Raw genomic sequence first — 22523 nt, 5'->3', positions numbered from 1 at the left:
GGAACCGAAAATGCTCAGTGGAGAGCTTCCTGCTAAGAACGCCTCTATTCCTTCCAGTTCCGGAAACCTTGACTGATGGTTAGAGACCTGGTGACCCATGGGTGACCTCGAGGCTGAAAAGAGTCCAGCTTTCATCCTAGGGGCATCTGGAGGTCAAAAGAGCCTTAGGAGTGCCACTGCTATGTGGCAGCGACCAGAAATCTGCTTGTTCTCTCAAATTCCAGAGCCTTATCTAGACTCCTCTGGTTCGTATATGCAGGGCATTGCACATAGGAGGTATGCAGAATTCATTCATTTAGCAAGTATTCTTTGAGGGTCTTCTGTGTGCCAGGCATTGTGCTACGATCTGGGGATACTTCATTGAACGAGACGGACATATTCACTGCCTTCAGGGAGCTGACTGCCAAGTGAGAAGACAACTGATAAATAATCTGGATAATTCCAGGTCGAGAGAACACTATAAAGAAAATAAAGACAGTTGGGTGGGTAATAGCGAACACCTGGGTGGCTACTTTAGCTACAGTAGTCCGGTGTCATTTGAGCAGGTGGCATTTGAGCTGAGACTTGAATGGTGGCAAGTAGCCAGGCCTGGGGGAAGATTGTTCCAGGTAGCGGGCATGGTACGTGCAAAGGCCCCGAGGTAGGAACAGGCTTGGCAAATTCACGGAGTAGCTAGGAGGCTAGTGAGATGGGATCAGAGGAAGGCAGGGTCTCATTATCTGACCCTTGAAGATCTTAATAAAGTGTCGGATTTCATTCTTAGCATAATAGAATTCCATTGGAAGGGTTTAAACAGGGGCATGAGATAGTCTACTTGTGTTTCAGTAGTAAAGTTGGACATGTATTGGGGCTTTAACTACATGCTGGACCCTCACATTTTAACCCCTTTAATCCTCATAACCACTCCACGAGTTAGGGACTGTTATTAACTCTAGCTTACAGGTGAGGTAACCGAGGAACAGGGAGGGCAGGTAACTTGCCCAAGTTCACAGCTGGAAGTGCGGAACTAGGGTTCAAGCCTAGGCCACCTGGCTTGAGTCAGTGCACTTGACCCTGGGCTTTGCTGCTTCCTGAGAGGGTCACTCAGGCTGCTGGCTACAGGACTGGGGCAGAAAAAGTGGAGGCTGAGAGTTCTACCATGAGTGGGAGGCACTTTACCAGAAATTTCTCCTTCTGTGTAGTGTTGCAGGGTCTAGTGTAGTCCGTCCCTCCCCGGCCCGCTGTCCCAGCCATCGGTACTTCTCGGAGTGGCTGCCTGCCCGCCGTGACCTGTCTCAGCCTCTGTTCTTGTCTTGCAGAAGGACAAGTTCTGCGTATACGAGGAATATTGCAGCAACCACGAGAAGGCCCTGCGGCTGCTTGTGGAACTGAACAAAATCCCCACTGTGCGCGCCTTCCTTTTGGTAAGTTTTCTTGTCACCTCTGTGCCTCCCTGCTGTTTGCTTCAGTTTTGTGAATCCCTGGGCACAAGAGAGCTGCGTGCTGACACTTTCACACTGACCCATGCTGCTAATCCCTTCCTCAGCTAGAGTGACCTGTCTAAAGCGGGAACCGCCAGATGTTCTCTGTAAAGGGCCAGCCAGGTAGTGAATACTTTTGCCTTTGCGTGTCATGCAGTCCCTGTCACAATGACTCACCTCTGCTGTTATAGCACAAGAGCAGCCATCAGTAAGTAATGTGTAGAAGAATGAGCATGGCTATGTTCCAATAAAACTTTATTTATAAAAACAAAACAAGCAGAGGGCTGGATTTGGCCCCAAGGCCAGGTTTCCCAATTCCTGGTCTAAAGTAATGATCCTAATAAGACTGGTAGCAATAGTAGTAATAACTGTATTTTTCAGATTATTTAATTAATTGTAAGGGAAAGACAATCTGGTTAAAACTGGCTTAAGCAAAAAAAAAAAAAAAAAAAAAAATTTCACTGGTTCACTTTCCTGGGAAGTTTAAGACCTGGAGGGCCTCAGGCACAGCAGACTCTGGGGGTTCAAACGATGTCATTAGGAATGTGTCTCTGCCTTTCTTTATCCTGGCTCCATTTCCAGGCAGGTTCTTCCGAAGTTGTGGCACGGTGGCCACCAGCAGATCCTTCCCACCCTACCCTGCCCTGATAGTAAAGCAAAAACCTTAGGTCTGATGCTCATTGGCTCAGCCTGGCTCAAGACTTCGTCCCTGAACCAGTTGCCATAGATGGAGGAGTTGGATGGGGTTCTGATGGGTCACTTCTGGAGCCAGAGGGCAGGGTCAACTCCACTCATGCCACAGGCCCTACGGGTGGGCTGATCCTTAAAGGACAGTTTGCTTGCACTTGTGAAAGTAAGTTGGGAATGGATATTGGTCAGGCAAAACAGTAGATGGCCTTCCCTATAATTGCAGAAAGCTTCACCTGTGTAATAAGACAGGTTCTCATTGGTGATCTCCTTGGAGCTTTACCAGCCGCTATCTGTTGTGTGAGTTAGGATATACATTATCTGCAGACATCTCAAATAACAGAGGTTTAAGCGAGATAGGCACTTATTTTTCTCTCATGTTAACAACGTGGATATAGACAGTCTGGGGCCAGTATAGAGCTGTCAGTATCGGGGGCCAAGGCCCTAGGGTGTGTCCTCCTTGATGCGGTCTAAGATACCTCTTACCACTTCCACATTGTAGTAGGGTGTAGGAAGGGTGGCAAGGAGGGGGCTGCCCTGCTCCTTTTAAAGGTACAACAGAAAGTTGCACACATCTCTCTGCTCACATTCCATTAGCCAGAATTTAGTCACATACCCACACCGAGCTGCAAGGGAGGCTGGGATATGTAGGCTTTACTCTGGGCAGCCATGGGCCCAGTTGAAAATTCTGTGGCTGTGGAAGAAGATGTTAGAAGACAGTGCATAGCCTTTGCCACAGGTGATTTTGATGAGTTCCAAGATATTAAGTGACTTTCCGAGAGTACATAACTTGAAAAGTGATTGAGCTTCACATGGGTTCAAATCCTGGTCTTTCACCTCTAAATCCCCTGCTCGTTTGGTTCCAGATCCCATCCCACTCCCTGCAATTCTGTTTTCTGTCTCGACAGCATGTACAGAATTCACACAAAAGAACAGGTAACTGACATAGCATTAGGAGTGTTTACTATGTGCCCAGAGAGATAAACTATACAGTAAAAATTTTTAATTTTTTTTGTTTTATTTTATTATTAGTTTCAAGTATAGACATTGGTTAGACATTTATATAATTTGTAAAACTATGTAATTGCTCTTTCTCGCCTCTGGCTCTCCACCTAGCCATTACATTAATGCTAACTGTATCCCCCTATGCCGTGTTCCCCATCCCTGTGACCATCTATCAACTACTAATTTGCAACTTCTTTACAGTAAAATTCCTTTTTTTTCTGTTTTAATTTTTATTAGCATTTATTTGATGCTAAATTTACTCCCAGGCCATAAGTTTTTGTTTCTGGGATATCTTTCTCTTCTGTGCAACCTCCTCTTCTGGTTTAGGAACCATCTGCTCTTTGTCAGTGAGGATCATTTCAGTGTGGTGGGGGGAGCTCATGTAGAGGTTCACTCGCCCACGAGCTCTGTATGTTCTGCGCTGCATCTCGGAAGCTTTGTTCACCTGGATGTGCTCAGAGGCCAGTCTACATCTAAACCCTGAAGTTCAGCATCACTCTCTGCATTTTTAAGCACGTGCAGCAAGAATTCAGCACTCTTTTTAGGCCACTGACCCCAAGTCCAGCCCCGCTGTTTGGCCCGGGCACACCTACCAACTCCACCATCGTAACAATGGAATGGCACCATTGCTTCTGCAAAGTGACATCCTTCACATACTTGGTCACTTTTCGAATGTGCGTATTCTTGATGGCCTGGGCAGTTTCGCGAGTTTTCTTAACGTGAACACGAAGATTTGAACCTCTTGATTTGCATGATCTTGTGGGGTTTTCTGGGTCAAGTGAATTTAGCGAACCATTTTCAGAGGTCACCTCAGGCCACGTACGGGAAGAGCTACAGTAAAATTCTTGATTGCACTTCTCCCTAATGCACAGTCTTCAACAAAGTATTTCCAGAATTTTCATTCAAAGTGCGTATTTCCTTCACTAGTGAGTTCATGTTGCTTGGCCCATTTCCAGTGAGCATCTGAGGAAGGGCAGGTGGTTGACTGATTTTCATTTTTGTTACAAGTATCTTGAGCATTCGGGTTTGATGCTTTTCACCGCTGGTAGCTGCATCTTTATATTCCTAGTTTTGCACTTATATTCAAGAGTCTGGGCAAAAAGCAAAGATAAACTCACGTAGTGTGAGACCACACACACGTCCACGTTTCTGCGATCGACCTGTTGACTTTTAGGCAGCAACACTTAGTGATGCTGCCCAGGATCTGGGCCCTCTGGCCCTCTGGGGGTGTCCCCTTGAGCTCAGTTGTGTCTTGGGAAGCAGGAAAGTGTTATCTAGGGTGTGGGAAACGGAAGGGCCTCTTTTTCTTTCCTTCCTTCCTCTCTCTCTTGCAGTCGTCCTGGTGGACCAAACTGTCGTTTTCCTAGCAGCAGCTGGGCTGGGCCGACTTGGGCAGCGGGGAGGATGTGTGGGGTGCCAGCACATGTGCCATCTGTTTCCCTCCTTGCTGGCATCTCCCAGCTTTTGACCATCTGCAGAAGAGCCGTCTCATGTCTATCACAGATTATTAAGGCGTTGAGAACAGAATGTGGCTTTCCATTCATGATGTTCCGTGCACTAACTGAAAGATGGGGCGGGAATTCCATCTTTCTGTGCCTCAGTTTTCTTGTCTGTAAAATGGGGATCATTTAGTTGTTTGTTCATTCAGCAGATTCTTATTGAGCACCTGCTGTGTGGTAGGGATCATTCTAAGTACGGGGATACAGCAGGGACCAAGACAAGAGACAAGAGACCAAGACAAGACAGTCCCTGCTGTCATGGAGTGGCTGTTCAAGTAGGGGAGACATATAAGTTCTCTGCAGGAAGTGAAGTAAGTTAAGGATGACAGGATGTTCTGAGGGAGTGAGGGTGCTGGCTGCTGTTTTAGGTCGGTCTTTGAGAAAACAGTGTCTTGGGTGACATTGAAGCAGGAACCTGGATAAAGAGAGAGAAGCAAAGCAAGGGGTATCTGCCGGGAAGGTAGTTCCAGCTAGAGGAACCATAAGTGCAAAGGCCTTGAGGTTGAGGTAGGAGTGTGAGGATGAGCAAGAAGTCCAGAGTGGCCGGGATGGAGAGTGTAAGATGAAAAGAGGAAGGAAATGTGGGAAGAAAGATTGAGAAGACGGATAAAGCACGTTTAGCTAATGGAAAGGCTCTGAGATTTTTACATAGATTTTTTTTTTTTTTTTATTGCAGTCTAGCAAACGTGCAGTGAATGTCCTCACAGCACGATGAATTTTTACGTATGTGTGCACCCACGGAACCACCACCAAGGTCCCGATTTAGAACATTCCTGTCACTCTGGAAGGTTCCTTGTGCCCTTTTCCCAGTCATGTCCCCCCTGTCCATCCAGAGGTAATCTCTCTGCTGATTTCTCTCATCAAAGGTTGGTTTTGCTTGTTCTAGAGTTTTACACGCACGGAGTCATGCAGGATGCTTTTGTGTCTGGCTTCCTTTGCTCAGTATAGTGTCTGTGAGACCCATCTATGTTGGAGCATGTGGCAGTGCTTTCAATGGAATTTTTAATTTTAGTCTGAGTGGGATGGGAAAGCCCTGGGAGAGTTTTGAGCAGAAGAATGACTTGAGCTCATTTGCATTTCGAAAGGCTTCCCTTGGCAGTGTGAGGGTGGAGGCAGGGACACCTGGGCAGGGGCTGGTGTGACTGCCTTGGGAATGCCGTAACAATGACCACAAACGGGGTGGTTCAAAACAACAGAATTTATTCTCTCACAGTTCTGGAGGCCAGAAGGCTGAAATCAAGGGGTTGGCAGGGCCACGCTCCCTCCGAAGTGTCTAGGGAGGAGTCCTGCCTCTCTTCTGCCAGCTGCACGTGGCCTCGGGCGTTCCTTAGCGTGTGGAAGCGTAGCTCCAGTCTCTGCCTCCCTCTTCACACGGCCTTCTTCTCTCGTCCTCTTCTCTTCTTACAAGGACACAAGTCAGATGATGTAGGGCCCGCCCTAATCCAGTATAACCTCATCTTAATTTAAGTAATTGTATCCGCAAAGACCCAGTTTTCGGATAAGGTCGTATTCTGGGATTCTGGGTGGGCTTGGCATTTTGGGAGGACACTACTCACCCCACTACGGGGCTGCTGCCACAGTTCAGGCAGGAGAGGATGGTGTTGAGGACGGGGCAATGGTGGTGCAAGAGGTGGTTGGAATCAGGGAGAGCTTGAGGGTGCAGCTGATGAGAATTGCGGGGCGGTTGGCTCTGGGGTGTATGAGAGGAGTCAAAGATGACTCCAGGGTTTTGGGCCCAAGCAACTGAAAGAAAGGAGTTGCAGTTCCCCGAGAGGGTGGAGGCTGGGATAGGAGCCAGGTATGAGAGGCAAATAAAAAAAATGCCATTTTGGATGTGTGACGTTTAAGATGCCTGTTAGACATCCAGGGGGAGATTTGGGCACGGAATCAGAGGTTTGAGTTCGGAGTTTAGGGAAGGGAGGGGCCAGTCTGGAGATGAAAATCGGAGCGTTTTCAGTAGACAGGATGGTGTTAAAGTGGTAAGTTCAGCCAGGGGAGGAGCAAAGACGGAAGGGAGGACCCAGGACCGCTTTAGCGTGCTGCCATTAGGAGCTTGGGAACAGGAGGGAGCTGACACTTCACCTGAGTCCATTCTGTGAATTAGAAGAGTTCAAGAGGGATAATTCTCAAAAGTTCTTTCCATAGTGTCTGGAGTGTAATCTTAGGAGAATAGTACCTGGTAGCTCTGTGTGTTTGCTTTTTTCTTTTATTTATTTTTTTCGATGAAAACAAAGTAAAATAACAATCGAAGGTATTTGGGAGAAGTGTAGTTGTGGCCGTGACAGTCCTGTGAAAACTCCTTGATCCTAGACAAAGAGACAGGCCCTTCTCTGGCCAAGTTCTGGGGGCTTCTGGAAAGCCCTCCCCCACTCCTCTCTCTGCCCAGAGCTGACATCACCAGGACAGCTCGTGGGGAGCACTGGCTCGGAGGACAAAGGCCCGAGTGTGAGCGGTGTAGGCCTGGCCTCTCCCAGCTGCCACAGCCCTGATTTCTGCATCAGGGGTGGACATAGGAGTGGGAGTCATGCAGCTCCTGACACAGCAGGGCCGGGATTCTGCTTCTCCAAGGAGAGGGCCATTAACATCCCTTAAAGGCAGTAGCTCTGAGTCTTGGGTCAGTCTTCTTGGCTGTCTGTGCCAGCTTCCCCATCTGTGAGAGGGAGACAATGGTTCATGCTTGTCCTAGGGCCATGAGGACGAATTTACCTGTCGCTGAAGCATGAGGCACAGTGCCTAGCATGTGGTGAGCACATGGTAAATGCCTGGTCTTATTTTCACTTGAGTACAAGAAGGGAATTTGTCTACTTTGTTGAGAAGTTTTCCCAGTGCTTGGAATTGTGCCCAGCACACAATGTGTATTTGTAGAATGAATGAATGAATGAAGGATAGGATGGAGATCACCTTTCTCAAGAGTCCTGTGTAATTTCTAATCTGCTAGCATGGTATTGAGGAGGAAGGCTAAGACCCATTCATTGCTGGATGTGCTGGCAGTTTGTTCATTCATTAGTTCATCTGTTCATTCATTCATTCATGCATACATTGGGCACATTGTGAGCCCTAGAGACCCAGGACTGTGAAGGGCATGGTAGGGGCCGCAGACATGTAACTCATGATTCCTGGCATCCAAAGAACAGATTCTCAAGTTGGAGCTCCTTGGTTCTAAGAGGAGCCTCTCCAAAGGTGAGAATAATACCTGCATATGATTTCTAGCCATGTGGAACAAATGACCTACTATGGAAGTGCCAGGAGGAAGGAGTTTTGGGAATTGAGAACAGGTGGGAATGGCTTCCAGGAGGCGGGGTGGCCGGGCTGGCCTTCGAGAATGCTGGCCTTGGGCTAAGGGTAGCCTGGCATCATGGTTCTAAGCCCAGGCTATTTGTCACCCTGCCTGGGTGTAGATCCCATCTCTATTGCTCACACGTTCTGGGGTCCCCTTGGGAAGAAACACGAAACCTCCCAACTTCAGTTGCCTGAGCTGTAATAGTGTTCAGTTCATAGGGAGGTTGGTGGTCAGGATTTGAGCCCTTGGTGTATCATAAGCTCTTAGTGTTAGCTATGGATGAGGATAATAATATTTTTATTAGTATTGAGGCAGGAAAAAGCATTTTAGGGTCGGAACATAGAACACACACAGGAACAGGGTTGGCATGAAGGAAGTTTTGACGTGGGTGGCTGCAGGTGGATGTCGAGGTGACCGGTATGGCCAGGACCCAGGTAGGTGAGGGTATTTGACTCCTGACAGAGTTGCAGTCTTTACTCTACAGGCCGAAACACAGGTATTCCTGTGACAGCACTCATGTCCCTACCTTCCAGGTAAAGACATAAAACCTCTTCTGCAACAGCCTAAGATTCCTGGTTCATTTTCCGAATCCTGTAACCCTCCCTCTGGGGTTAACTTCCACTAGAACCTGGTCCAGAGTTTCTTTCCATTCACGCCTTTATACTTTTCTGCAGACGTGGTCTCCATAAACGAAGCCTAGTTTTCTTTTGTGTGCCTTTAAAAGATTTAAATGAATTTATATAGTACATAATCTTTTTTTTTTTTGCTCAAGGGTGTGTTTTTGGGGCTCATCCATGCAGCCCCTTGTAGCTTTAGCTCTCCTATCTTGACTGCGGCGTAGTGTGCCATTGCACAAATCTACTGCAGACATATTTATCCATTCTTCAGTCCATGGAGATGTAGGTCGTTTCTCATTTTTTACTATTCCAAATGAGGCAGTTTTGAACGTCCGTGTTCTTGTTTCCTGGTGTATATGTGTCAAAGTTTCTGTAGATCAGAGTTTGGCGACTTTCCTGTGAAAGACCCGATAGTAAATATTTTAGGTTTTGTGACTCTGTGGTCTCTGTTATAGCTACTCAGCTCTGCCGTGATCTCTTGGAAGAAGCCATAGTTGATATGTAAACAAATAGATGTGGCTGTGTTCCAATAAAACTTTAATTATCAGTCTATGGCCATGCTACCCTGAACAAGTAAGATCCCGTCTGATCTCAGAAGCTAAGCAGGGTCGGGCCTGGTTAGTACTTGGATGGAGACCACCTAGGAAGACCAGGTGCTGTAGGTGTAAAAATAAAAAAATAAGACATTATAGTATAAGCTGACAAGGTCCTTGCAATCTCTGAGGTCAGCCAATGGTTGCCTTGCTTTAAAAACAAAACAAAACTTTAATTACTAGAATAGGCACTGGGCAGGATTGGGTAACTTCTGAGGGAGGCTCTCCTTACGCAGGGTTGTAGAATATGCATATTTTGATTTCTCCTACGTGTTGCTAAATTGCTTCCAAAGGTTGTAGCTGCATTTTGAGAGTCCCTTTGCTGTCCTTGGTGAGTGTTAATGAAGGTCTCCTGTTTCTTTGCAGAGCTGCATGCTTCTGGGAGGCCGAAAGACCACGGACATCCCTCTGGAGGGCTACCTGCTGTCCCCAATTCAGAGGATCTGCAAATACCCACTCCTCCTCAAGGTAAGACCTCCATCCATCTCCTTTCCTCCATCCATCTCCTTTCCCCATTTCCCCAGAGTTGACAGAAAATACAACTCCGATTGGCTCAGTCATAAAATAAAACTCGTTAGTTCAAGTAGCTGAGAAGTCTGCGGCATTGTCGGCTTTGGGCCAGGCTGGACCTTGCGAGGACTCAGCCTCTTTCTCCCTTGTTCAGTTCTGCTTTCCAAGTGTTCAGCTTTATTTTCAGTGTGGTAGCAGAGGGCTGTAGTGACTCTGGCCTCACACTCTCTCAAGTTCAAGGATAGTGAGAAAGAGTGAACCTTTCTTCTAGTAGCTCTGACAAAAGTCCTGAGAGTGACTTAGGCTTTGGCCATCTATGGCCAGGGGAATGTAATATTCCAAATGGTTTGGATCTGAGTCATGTGCTTTAAGTTGAACCAAAGACATGAAGCCTTTGTTTGTGCCATTTCTTCTCCTCCCACATGCTTGGACTTAGCCTTTACCCCAGTCACTATGAACTGGGCAGTGTTGGGCTCTGATAGGCTGAGGCATGGCCAATGACAGTGAGGACAATGTCGTGTTCTTATTGGCTGAGATTGGGGTCATGTGCTTCATGCCTGAACCAATCACTCTGAGCATGAGATCTCTAATTGGCTTAGATTTGATCCACCAATCACTGGATCTCACAGGCCAAAAGCCCAGTGAGGGGGACAGATTGGACCCGTCTCACCAAAATCTGAGCTATATGTGGACGAGGGTGGGCGGATGCTGGGTCGGTAAACCATGGTATCCACATACCTGCTGTCTCCTTTGCTGTCCAGCCACCTCTGATTTATACTCCTTTGCTCTCTGGCCACCTCTGATTTAGTATTGGTGAGGCAGATCAAGGGAAGATTTGCTGCTTGTGTGGGGATCCAAACAGTCTTGATTTTCAGCTTCAGAGCCAGTTTCTGGGCAGATCCCCACCATCTGCTTCTCTCAGCCCAGGGTTTTCTGCCCTCGGAAATGGCAGCTGTTGGCCTGAGCCTGCCCTGGCTCCATCCTCAAGGCCTTGTATCTGACAGCTGTTCCTGGGGTCCCTACTGGTGGATTAGTTTGGCTGGTGGTGCCTCGTTCATACACCTGCTCCCTGGAGTGACATGCATCCTTGCACCATGAAGTAGAAGGGAGCGAGAAGAGGAAGAGTACTAGGGAATTCTTGAACTTGATTTTCTACTGGAGAAGGTGGATGAAACTTGAGCTTCTGAGCTGGACCAGACCCTGGGGCCATTATCTCTGCCTGTGAACACAGGCCTGTAATGAATCCAGCTGGGGGAGGTGAGACATAGCTCTCCCTATACCTCCTCTGGCCTCCTGCTGCTTATCCCTCCCAGGGATCTCAAAAGGCCCTCCTGCATTTGCCCTTGTAGCTGCTTGGATTTTTGGGTGAATGTTAGCAATGCCACATGTAGCTCAGCTCTTCACCTTGGTGAAGACGAAGCTCTACGTGAAACATGTAAATTGGGAGCCTGTGGACTGAACTGGACCTGCCCATGTTCTTCATTTGATCTGTTTGGCGTGTCTTCCAAATGAGAATTAGTTGCCAGCATTTAAGAGATAGTATTCTGCAGTGATTTAGGGCAGGGACTGGCCAAACAGCTGTGGACCAAATCCAGTCCATGGCCTGTTTGTGTACAACCCATGAGCTAAGAATGGTGTTTACATTTTTCAAAGGGTTGTTAAAAATCACCCCCCCTCTCCCCACTAAGAATAGGTGACAGAGACCGGATATGGCCAGCAAAGCCTAAAATATTTACTATCTGGCCCTTTGTAGAAAAAGTTTGCTGACGCCTGGGTTAGAGCCAGGCTTTGCAGCCATAGGCTGCTCAGGTTTGAATTCCAGCTCTCCCATTTACTGGCTGTGTGACTTCGGGCCAGTCACTTCTCCTTGCCTTCGTTTCTCATCTGTAATACATAGTTTGTGTTAACAGTACCGATAGGGTGGTTATTTTATGATTAGACACGTATTTACTCAATTCTTAGAGCAACTCGATGGGGTAGGCACTCTGATTAGCACCATTTCAGAGATGAGGCAACTGAGGTACAGAGAAAGGAGTGGCCTGTTCAAGGCCACACATTAGGTCAGGGAGAGAGATTTGAACCTGGGCGGTGGATTCTAGGAAGTCAGAGCTCCGCTTCCTCACCCGTCGGCTCCACTGCCCGTTGAGAAGCACTTGGAGGAGTTAAGCTGCCAACGTGCTGGGTGATGGGGATGTTGACCTTCTCGGCTCCCTAAGCGGGGGTCCGAGAATGTCGGTGGCCTTGTGTTTCTTGGCTCGGTGGCTGGTCTGCTCCTTCTTTCCTGGGTTTCAAAACTGTGAACATCTGACCCATTGGAATAACCTCCAGCTCTAGCCCCAAAACCCAGCTGAGGTTCCCTAGGTATTAACCCTTTGGTTTCTAGGTCTTGGGAAAGTCTGGGATCCCAGCATGCTCTTGGAATGGCAGTTTCTGTAACGTATTTTAACAGCTATGTTGGACTGGACCTGTGGGACCTGTGTGTACAGGTGAACTCTAAGCTCTCAGTGTGAGGTTTATGTGTTTCTGAGGACTGCTCAGCCCCAGAGACCACAGTTTGGTCTGACGGGATTTCTGGGCCCTGAATTCCCAGAAGAGTAGAGAGAGGGACAGATCTGTCCGGCAGCCAATGGAGAATAACTGCTCACAGGAAACGATGGTGAAGGTGGGCTGTGGATTTGCTGTCCTGAGCAAATGGCTGTTTCCAGGCCCCGTCTCCTTGGTCTCCAGCTGTGTTTATCTGAGACTCAGTGCTGGGGGACCAGCCAGCAGGGCCTTAGAGTCCTGTGGGGGCATGTCTCGCTGCCCGCCTGACAGGATTGCTCAGAGTGTCCTGGCCTTTGGCACCCACAGCCGGAACGTTTGCATCAGAAAACAGCTGGGACCGAGGGGGAACTCTTCAGATCCTCCTGAGTTCCTCCTTCCTGTCACATTTTCCAGTGGGTTTTCAAAGACGATCCCCTGAACTGGGGGCAGTCCTACCCCTCCGGTCCCTCTAATTCTGATGCCCTCGCAGATGTCCCCACGGCCCTCTGAGCCCCCTTGTTTGAGCTGAACAACGAATTGAGTAGGGAAACAGGAGTGAGGACCCCGGGGAGGAGGGAAGAGGCAACAATGAAAGCCTCTTTGGGAACAGCCCCAAAAAGCCGAACTTGAACATGGCCTAAGAATAGCCAGAACATTCTCTTTCAGCCTTCAGCCCAGGCCTGGGATAGACAGTTGGCATTTTCAGGCTTTGTTGAGTTTTCCATCGACATTTTCAGGGATATGGTTCAGGTTTGGAATAATGCCCCTGGTGCTCCAATGGCAGGAGCCTGAGGGCAGACTGACTGTCACTGAACCTTTGAGTAGTTTCCTGGGGATGCACAGATCTTATTGGGGTCTTACTGTGCACCAGCTGCTTGCGTGGCTCAGGACCCACAGTTGTGAACGAGACAGACCCAGTCTCTGCCCCTCAGTGTTTGCGGTCTTGGACTGGTCCCCACGGGGGCCTGGACTGTAAGGGAAGTAGAGGAGGCAGGCAGACTGAAGGGCGCATCTGTCTAAAAGGGGCGGCTGCCACGCCAGTCCCCCTGTTCCCCTTTGCCTCCTACCTGTCTGGCCCCTTCTTCTCAGTCTCCTTCGCTGGTTCCTGACTTTGTAGACCTATAAACCATGTGTAGGTGGGCTCCAGGCCTCTGTCCTTGGGCCTTCTCTCTGTCTGGACTTGCTCACATGGTGGCCTTATTCACTGTGTGGCTTCCTATTTTTTTTTTTTTAAGTATATTCAAAAGTTGTGCAATCATCATCATCATAATTTTAGAATGTTTTCATCACCCCCAAAAGAAACTTTGGACCCATTAGTAGTCACTTCCCTTTCTGTCATCCTCCCAGCTCCTGGCAACCGCTCATTTACTTCCTGTCTCTACGAATTGCCTATTCTGCACATTTCATATAAATGGAACCATATAATATGTAACCTTTTGTGTCTGCCTTCTTTCACTGTTTTCAAGGCTCATTGGCATTGTAGCTTATATCACAACTTCATTTCTTTTTATGGATGAATAATATTCCATTATGTGGATAAACCACATTTTGTTTCTCCATTGATCTATTGATGGACATTTGGGTTGTTCATATTTTCTGGCTGTTATGAATAGTGCTGCTATGAACATTCATGTGCAAGATTTTGTGTAGATAGTCAGTCCCATGGCTTTAAACTCCATCTCTGTGCCAGTGACTTCCAGCCTGGACCTTTCCCTTAAACTTGGCTTTCCCACTTGGATATTTAACAGGCATCTCCTGCCTAACATGCCCCAAAACAAATGCTTGGCTGTCCCCTTCCCACAGGCCTATCTCCCTCTCTCCTCTTACCCTACCCCTTCATCTCCATCTCCATAAATGGCCTCTCTTCTCTCTGGTTGCTCAGGCCAAACCTGGGTGTTATCTCTGACCCACCCCCACATCCAGTCTGTTAGGGAGTCCTATTGGCTCTGCCTTCAGATCTATCCAGAGTCTAGGCCTTCTAGGTCCTCTACTCCACCCCTCTCCTGGGCCACTGCCACAGCCCCCATTGGGTCTCCCTCCCTGCCTCTACCCTTGTCCTCTATAGTAGTGGTCCCTAACCTTTGTGGCACCAGGGACCCGTGCTTCTACCATAATCTAATGCCTGATGATCTGAGGTGGAGCTGAGGCGGTGATACTAGCCTTAGGGACCTGCTGCAAATACAGAGGAGGCTTTGCTCACTCACCTGCAGCTCACCTGCAGCTCACTTGCTGTGCGGCCCAGTTCCTAACAGGCTGCGGACCAGTACTGGTCCACAGCCTGGGGATTGGGGACCCCTGCTCTACAGTCTCTTCTCAACTCAGCAGCAAGACCTACGTTAGTTCCTATCACTTCCTTACTCAGAACCCTCCATCAGCTCCACGGTCACTCAGATCAAAACCCGAATTCCTCACCGTTGCCACCCACGAGGCGCACTGCACATCTCATTCTTGTTTCCTCCCTGACCGCCTCTTCTCCTCCTCTTACCCTCTCTCACTCTGTCCCAGCCACCCTGGCCTCCTTGAAGTTCTTGAACACCGCAGGCAGGTTCCTGCCTCGGGGCCTTTGCGCTTGCTCTGTCCTCTGTTTGAGATCTCATTACCCCAGATATCCTGAGGCTCACTCCCTAATCTCATCCGGCCTCCGCTGCTTAGATTTCTCCTCCTGGGAGAGGCCGTCTCTGACCACCCCAGCTGTGGAAGGGCTGGCTCTGCCGTTCTCTGTCCCCGTACCCTGCTTTTAGTTTTCTTCCCAGAACCTCTCGCAGGCTCACATTCCGTTCTCTAACTCATGGTGCACAGATTAGTTTTCTGTCTCCCCCATTAGGACCTCAGTTCCACGTGGGCAGGGATTTGGAAATTTCCCCCGGAAGCTTCCCCGGTGCCCAGGTCGGTTCCTGGCACACAGTAAGAGCCTCCTACTCATTGAATGACTATGAAAATGACATTCAGTGTTGCCAGCTGTTTCTGAATCTAAACATTGGGACTTCTACGTGAAAGCTCCTGATGACCAGATGTCAACTTGATTGAAAACTTATCAAACATCCGGGGGCCAAACAGGCCACGTCCGGGGAATTGTCTGGGAGAGCTGCTACAGTGGGTGCGTGTCAGGGATGTTTTTTGCAGAATGGCTGCTCCGGGTATAGCCTGTGGGCCCCACCCAGCCTCTAATGTCCCGTCCATCTCTCACGTCCATCTGTGGGTGATGCAGCTGTCACCTATGCTCAGTGTGACGGCCTTGCCATTTCACTGTTACCTCTGTCCCCTTGATCATCGGCAGTGTGGTGCCCCTGGGGATGGACGTGGTCCATCACTAAGGAAATATTGGAATCCATTCTTGGTGCAGGGGGATGGCTAGAAAGGGGAGGTTTCCCAGAGCGTGGGATGTGTCCTACTCACTGTTCCACAAAGGATTTTATGTGGAGTGGATGCAGTGGGGGAGGGGACGGGACAGCACTGGACACAGAGAACCACACAGTGGACGTTAATGACTTAGCAGACTCCTTCCGATCTTCCCGATAACCTCCGAGGAAGAGCCACAGTTGGTGCTACAGTATCTGGGGTTTTTGAAGCCATTCACTGATTCACTCACCAACTATTTATTGGGAACTGTTACATATCAGGCATTATACTAGATACTGGAGATACAGTGAACAAAAACTGCCCACAAATTAAAACACAAAAACCCTACCTCTGGGGAACTGGTATTCTACTGGGAGGAGACAGGCAGTAAATAAATGAATAGGAAATGTATATACTCATTTAGATGGAATGGGTGGTACGAGAAAGGTATATCAGGCTAAGAGGGTTAGTAAGGGTCAGAAGTGATGGCCTGAGAAGGTGATGTTTGAGTAAAGACTTGAAGGAGGAGGGAGGCCATGCAGGTGCCTAGTGGAAGAGTCTTCCAGACAGAGGGAAGAGCCAGTGCAAAGGCCCTGAGGCCGGAATGAGACTGAGGAGAAGCGAGGAGGCCATTGTGACTGAAGAGGAGGAGATGAGGTAGGAAGCAGGGGCGTCAGGTTAGAGGGGCGATGGGGCCAGAGTGTGCAGGGCCTTCAGAGCCACTGTGGAGTCTTCGTCTTCTCTGAGTGAGGCAGACACCGTGAGAAGGTTCTGAGCAGGGGAGGGGCAGGATCTGACGTAGTTCTAGTGGGATCCCTCTGGTCGTGTGTGGAGGATGGACTGTAGGTGTGGAGGATGGACTGTAGGTGTGAGACTGGAGGCGGGGAGACCAGGGAGGAGTTGGCCTCAGTGGTCCAAGTAGGAGCTGGCTAGACTTAGGGTGGTGGCAGTGGCAGGGGGTACATTCTATGAGAATTGCCTCTTCACGTCATTTGCCCCCTTTCCATTGGATAGTTGCCTTTCCATCGATTTGCCAGTTTTCTGTATTATCTTGGATACTTAGAGTCATCTCTCTGGAGTTCTTGTCAGACTCTGATGTTATGAAATTAGCCGCCCATCTGCCAGGTATCTGGCATTGTCACTATCTTGCTGGGAAGGCACAGGAAGTCAGAGGTCTCTGCCCCAACCCTCATCCTCCCCCAACCACAGTCCCACACTCCATCCTGTCTCTCCGGCTGAGCACTGACACCTTGCCCACAGCTGATCCGGTCCCTCAACCTGTGCCAGCCCCAATTCAGGCTCTTTTCTGTGTGGCGAGCATCCACAGCTCAAGGAATGAAGCCCCGCTCCCGGATGGGGAGTCTGTTGTCTTCCTTTTAAAGCCAGGCTTGCATACCTGATCCTCCAAGGAGCCTTCCCATTGCCCTTGCAGTCTACTTTCTGCCACCTCTGTCCCCGCTCCCGGATGGGGAGTCTGTTGTCTTCCTTTCAAAGCCAGGCTTGCATACCTGATCTTCCAAGGAGCCTTCCCAGATTGCCATTGTGGTCTACTTTCTGCCACGCTCTGCGGTTCTAGCTCCACCTCTCAGCTGTTTGACCAAGTGCAAGTTGTTTAACTTCTCTCTGCCCACATTGCCTCATCTGCAAACGGGATAGTAGTTGCCTCCCAGGCTTGTCGCAAAGATTAGATGAGACAACGTCTGAGGAAATTCATGACAATACTGCATATTACTAGATAGATAGTCATGCCTGGTAAATGTTAGCTACTGTAATATTGTAACGATTTTTATTTTTGCCGATTCCAGCTCCTGCATTTATTGGTGTTGCCTCCTTGACAAGTGACTTAAACTTTCTCTCTCTGTTTCCTCCTCTGTCAGGTAGTGCTTTAGTCATTTAGTCAGGGTTTGTGAGGAATAAATGAAATAATACCTGTAAAGTACTTGTAAGTGCTTAATAAGTATTAGCTGTTTTTATCTCAAAGTCTATTTTGTCTAATATTAATAAAACTCTAGTGGGCTTCTTTCGATTAGTATTTTCATGATACATCTTGTTTTATCCTTTTACTATCATCTTTTTTTTATCCTTAGGTTTTAGGTACTTCTTTTGTAGTTAAAACTTTAAAATCCCATCTGTCAATCCCTATCTACTAACAGCAGAGTTTAGTCCACTTATATTTATTGTGTTTGTTGATGTACTTGAACTTATTTTTACCATCTTTCTTATTGATATTTATTTGTCCTTTTTTCATGCTGCTTTCCCCTCTTTTTTCCTTTATTTTGCATAGTTTTACTTTTTTTATTTTGTTTTCTCTTTATCCCATTTTTTTTGCTTCTACTAAATTAGAATTTATAGCTGCTGCTACCACCATCACCATCACCATCACCACCACCACCATCACCACCATCACCACCACCACCACCATCACCATCACCACCATCACCACCATCACCACCATGACCACCACCATCACCATCACCATCACCATCACCACCATCACCACCATCACCACCATGACCACCACCATCACCATCACCATCACCATCACCACCATCACCACCATCACCACCATGACCACCACCATCACCATCACCATCACCATCACCACCATCACCACCATCACCACCATGACCACCACCATCACCATCACCATCACCATCACCACCATCACCACCATCACCACCATGACCACCACCATCACCATCACCATCACCATCACCACCATCACCACCATCACCACCATGACCACCACCATCACCATCACCATCACCATCACCACCATCACCACCATCACCACCATGACCACCACCATCACCATCACCATCACCATCACCACCATCACCACCACCACCACCATCACCACCACTACCACCGTCACCACCGTCACCATCATCTCTCACAATTTTACCCTTCCTTCTAGAGAAATGCCTATAGAACCGGGAATTGGGAGTTCAAGGTATAGACTTTTACAGTGAGCCATGCTAGGGCCTCCTTTGGAAGTTGGATATAGAGCCACTGAATGTTGGCACCCTACTGCTGAAGGTCAGTGGAAACTTACCAGTCCGGGGTCTCAAACACAGGTGCTTGTAAGGCATGGGGGAAAAGTGAGCAGATTGGGTGTAACTCAGTGGGGTGGGTATTGTGGCAGACTGTAGAGCACATGTCCCATTTAAGTGGGTGGCCACCATTCAGGCCACTTTTATTGTCAGGTGAAGACACAGGCCCAGAGTGGCCAGAGCTGCTGCTTCGCTGAGAGAGGCTGGCAATAGCATTTGACTTGCAGGGCCTGGTTTGTGACCTGGGCTCTCATCCAGTCCCTGCGTTGCACAGCCGGGAGACTTAGGCTCAGAAAGAGGAGGCAGCTTGCCGAAGGTCACACTGTATGTGCTGGTCAGAGTCGGAGCATGAACTCCCAGTCCTGAGTCCTCATCCCGCTGTTTCCCCTCACCCCTCCCGGAGGAAGGATGGTGTTCTTAAGACCTGTGAGCATTATTTCTTTTCCTCTATTAATTCTTAATCCACGGGGCTACCGTTTCCCCAGACTTGAAGCTGGGGCTGAAAACGTTAAAATCAGAAATAAATTTGCATGAAATTTTTGTACGGTTTGCATGCATGCAGGTTTCCTTTGCTGTGCTGTGCAGCTTTTTCACTTCTCGGTTTTCTTGGATTTCCAGATGTTTTTCGCTTCTTGTTCTCTTTTTTTTCTTTAAGTAGTGGGGGGGTCTTGTCAGTGCCTCTTCATTTGCATCCTGTTGTCACCCTAGATATGTCACGAGGGGACCCCAGAACTGTGAGTACGGGAAAGTGCTTGATAGAGATCCCAGCTCAGCCTCCTGGGCTTAGATGCTGGCACCTTGAGCAGAGGTCTGTGGACAGAGCCAGCAGGTGAGGGCAGGATCAGCCCTTCCTGGAGCTGGCTGAAGTGTCCTCAGAAAGGCCGTGTCCTCCATTGATCCAGCCCCCATCGGTGCCACCCCCAACCCCATGGTCTGCCTTTTTCTCTTTGTGGAGAGGATAGCGTGGCTTTCCAACTGTCCTGTCTCCTTTTGGGCCTGAACCAACCCCAAGTCACAGCGAGGGATAACAGTTCACTTCTTCCAGTGACAATCCAGCTTTGTTTTTACACTGTGGTTGTATGGATCTTTCTTCTTATAGCTGGCCTGGAGTTTGAGGCCCTGTGTCCCAGGCTGTCCTCTTGTGGCCTTGCTGTGGGCAGAGCCCACAACTCTGGGGCACGATGGGCCTGTGCACAGCCAGCGCTACTTAGCTCCCTTTTGCTAAAACCGTGGTTGGAGGGAAGCGAGGGAGATGAGGGACCTCGCGGAAATGCTGGGTCCCCGTGCTCTGACATCCTCTCTTCTAGGAAGTCCTTACCTCAGGTTTGCTTGTGAAACCACACAGAGCCCACAGGGCGGATACTGGGGGAAGGTCACTAGCCTGGTTCTGGAGGGGCTTCCGCTGTCGATTTGCAGGGTGGCAGTATGGCCCCGGGCACATCTCCTCCCTTCTCTGCCCTCAGTCTTTCTAAGGATTTTCTAGGGCCTGCTCCTGCTCAGACATTTCGTGTTCTAAGAGCCTAATTTTGGGGAGTTCATTTTCTACTGTTACTGCTTCTGGAGGGGCCTGTAGCTGTGCTTAAGCATCTACCAGGCCAGGCCTCGCTTTCTGGCTCTGTGACCTTGGGCGAGAGGCTTCACCTCTCTGTGCCTCAGGACCAGGGACATAGGCTGGAGAACCATAGAGCAGTTAGATTGCGTGGGTTTGAATTTTGGCTCAACAACTTAGCAATCTTCGACCTTGGGCAAGTGACCTCACCTCTAGGTGAGCCTCAGCTTCCTCATCTGTCAAGTGGGGATAATTCATGCACTGCATTTCATGACGACCAAGCTAAGTAGACCCAACAGAAGGAAGAATACAGTGTCACAGAATTTATCGCAGGGGACATCCCAAGGCGGGATCTGTTTTGTATTAGGTTATACTCTAGGGGCCATGACCAGGACCCAAATAATAGTGACTTAACGTATAAGTTTATTTCTTTACTAGGCAGTCCATGGGTAACGTGGTGGCTCCTTGCCATCGAGGCCCAGGTTCTGCCACCCTAGGGTGTGGCCCTCACTCCGGGGTCTCAGGTGCTCACACCATGTCCACATTCCAGCCTGGAGAAGAGGGAAAAGAAGAAGGGAAAGGAAAATAGAAGCCGTCAATATTTCATCGATCAGAAACTAGTACCCAGGGTGGACTGAGAATGATGTCTTTATTCTGGGTGGCTTTGTGCTTAGCTAAGACTCTCCTCTATTGCTTTTTTTTTTTGCTTAAAATTCTTTAAAAATCAAAAAAATTTTTAATTGATTTATTTTGTATTAGTTTCAGATATACAGCACAATGAATGCTTAGTTAGTTATATAATTCATGGTCTTCTGTTGCTTTTTGACCAGGGGTCAGCAAACTTTTCTTTATAGGACCAGATAGTGAATATTTCAGGCTTAGCAGGTCATGTGGTCTCTGCTGCAGTGACATCACTCTGCCGTAGTGTGGGAGCAGCTAGGACAACGTGGCAACGAATGAGCATGCTGCGTTCCAGGAATGCTCTATCTGCCGAAACAGACGGGGTCAGACTTGGTCCTTAGGCTGTCATTTGACTCCTGCTTTAGAAGAAGGGGATGATGGGTAGGGGTTGGGCGTCCCAGTAACTGGCGGCCTCTGTCTCTGTTACTCGGGGGAAACAGGGTTCTGGCTAGCCACACTCACCTCTTGGGTCTAGGCTAGCCTGACAAAGAGCCAGATGCTCAAAACTACTCATTCTTTGGTGAGTTGAACTGAATTCCTGATCATAGGTCGTGGTTTTTTGTGGTAAGTTGATCAGTGGACATGCTTATGAAAGCAGGCTGTTGGGTCCAGGAGGGCTTGTGTAGTATCTGCTTCATCTGTTTCCCTGACAGAGGGCCAAGCACGGGGTCAGGTACATGGAAAACCTCACTGGATGGATGGATGATTGAATGAATGAATGAGGCACAGAGCTTTTGGGTCTAAGCCACCATCATCTCTTGCCTGGACACCTGCAGTAGCCATTAGTTGGTTTTCTTGCTTTCACATGCACTATATAACGTATCCTCTACTTGGTAGCCAGAAGGATCCCTTAAAGGATCAAGCTGCAGCTCATATCCCCTCATCACCTCCCCCATGCCCTTGGGATGAGACCCAGGACCCTGCCTGCCACGGCCTTGGGTGATCTGGCCTCGGCACGCGCGTTCGACATCGTCCCCCGCACATCCTTCTCTTTGTCGCTCGCTCTGTTGCAGACTCCTTGCTGTTTCTTACTGTCTCGGGGCCTTCGCTTATGTAAAGATGGTGTGTGCTTACCGGGTACGTTCTTTACCATGGGGGTAGTTTTCGTATAGTATCTGATTTACCCCTTACCCTAACCAGAAGCAGAACCAGACAGCCGAGTTCACATCCAAGTTCCTCCTCTTACTTCTTGGAGGCCTTGGGCTATCCCGCTGGGCCTCAGTCTCCGCAACCGTTAAATAGGATAGTAACAGAACCTGCCTCACAAGCACATCGTAAAGGTTCAATAGGCGTCAGCTGCTGCCACCCTCCTCCTCATCCTCATCACCACTGGTTCTCAGGTGATGAAACTGAGGCTTTGGCACGGAGGGTGACAGGCCCAAGGCCACCCAGCTACCAAGTGTGACCGTGCTTGGAACCACTACGCCAGTGTCACATTTGTGATTTTCAAAGGAGAAGAGAGATGGGGAGATACTGGAGCCGCTGGGCATTGCTGGGTCACATGACTGAGGAAACTTATGTTTGTTGACATGGTCCTGTCAGTTGAGTGATTCGGCCTGAAAAATCTTCCCTGATGTCTTGAGGCCCAGCTAATCCCTTCCTTATTAGTTCCTTACTCATCACACTTACCACGTGGTCGAAACCCTTTTTAAGACTGGTCAGACCTTAGAATGTCCCCACCTGTGCTTGTGGTGAGAGGTGAGATGAAGGTGGGAGAGGGTGGTGGG

The 22523-nt window shown here is 48.8% G+C and overlaps 1 protein-coding gene and 2 pseudogenes across 1 annotated transcript in view; 2 read left to right on the top strand and 1 right to left on the bottom strand.

The window, feature by feature from the left end:
- The window catches only part of PREX1 (phosphatidylinositol-3,4,5-trisphosphate dependent Rac exchange factor 1), a 184816-nt gene that overhangs the window by 87912 nt on the left and 74381 nt on the right, over positions 1-22523 (top strand). The window contains exons 5-6 of the mRNA XM_025039736.1: positions 1299-1403; positions 9508-9609. Of these exons, the coding sequence (XP_024895504.1) occupies positions 1299-1403; positions 9508-9609 (207 nt within the window). The remainder of the gene's footprint in view (positions 1-1298; positions 1404-9507; positions 9610-22523) is intronic.
- Positions 3409-5465, bottom strand: LOC107196378 (annotated as a pseudogene).
- On the top strand, positions 9096-9213 carry LOC112471240 (annotated as a pseudogene).

The sequence above is a fragment of the Pteropus alecto genome, unplaced genomic scaffold (assembly GCF_000325575.1).
Source record: "Pteropus alecto unplaced genomic scaffold, ASM32557v1 scaffold45, whole genome shotgun sequence".
NCBI classification, from domain to species: domain Eukaryota; kingdom Metazoa; phylum Chordata; class Mammalia; order Chiroptera; family Pteropodidae; genus Pteropus; species Pteropus alecto.
This window is presented reverse-complemented; position numbering and strand designations above follow the sequence as displayed.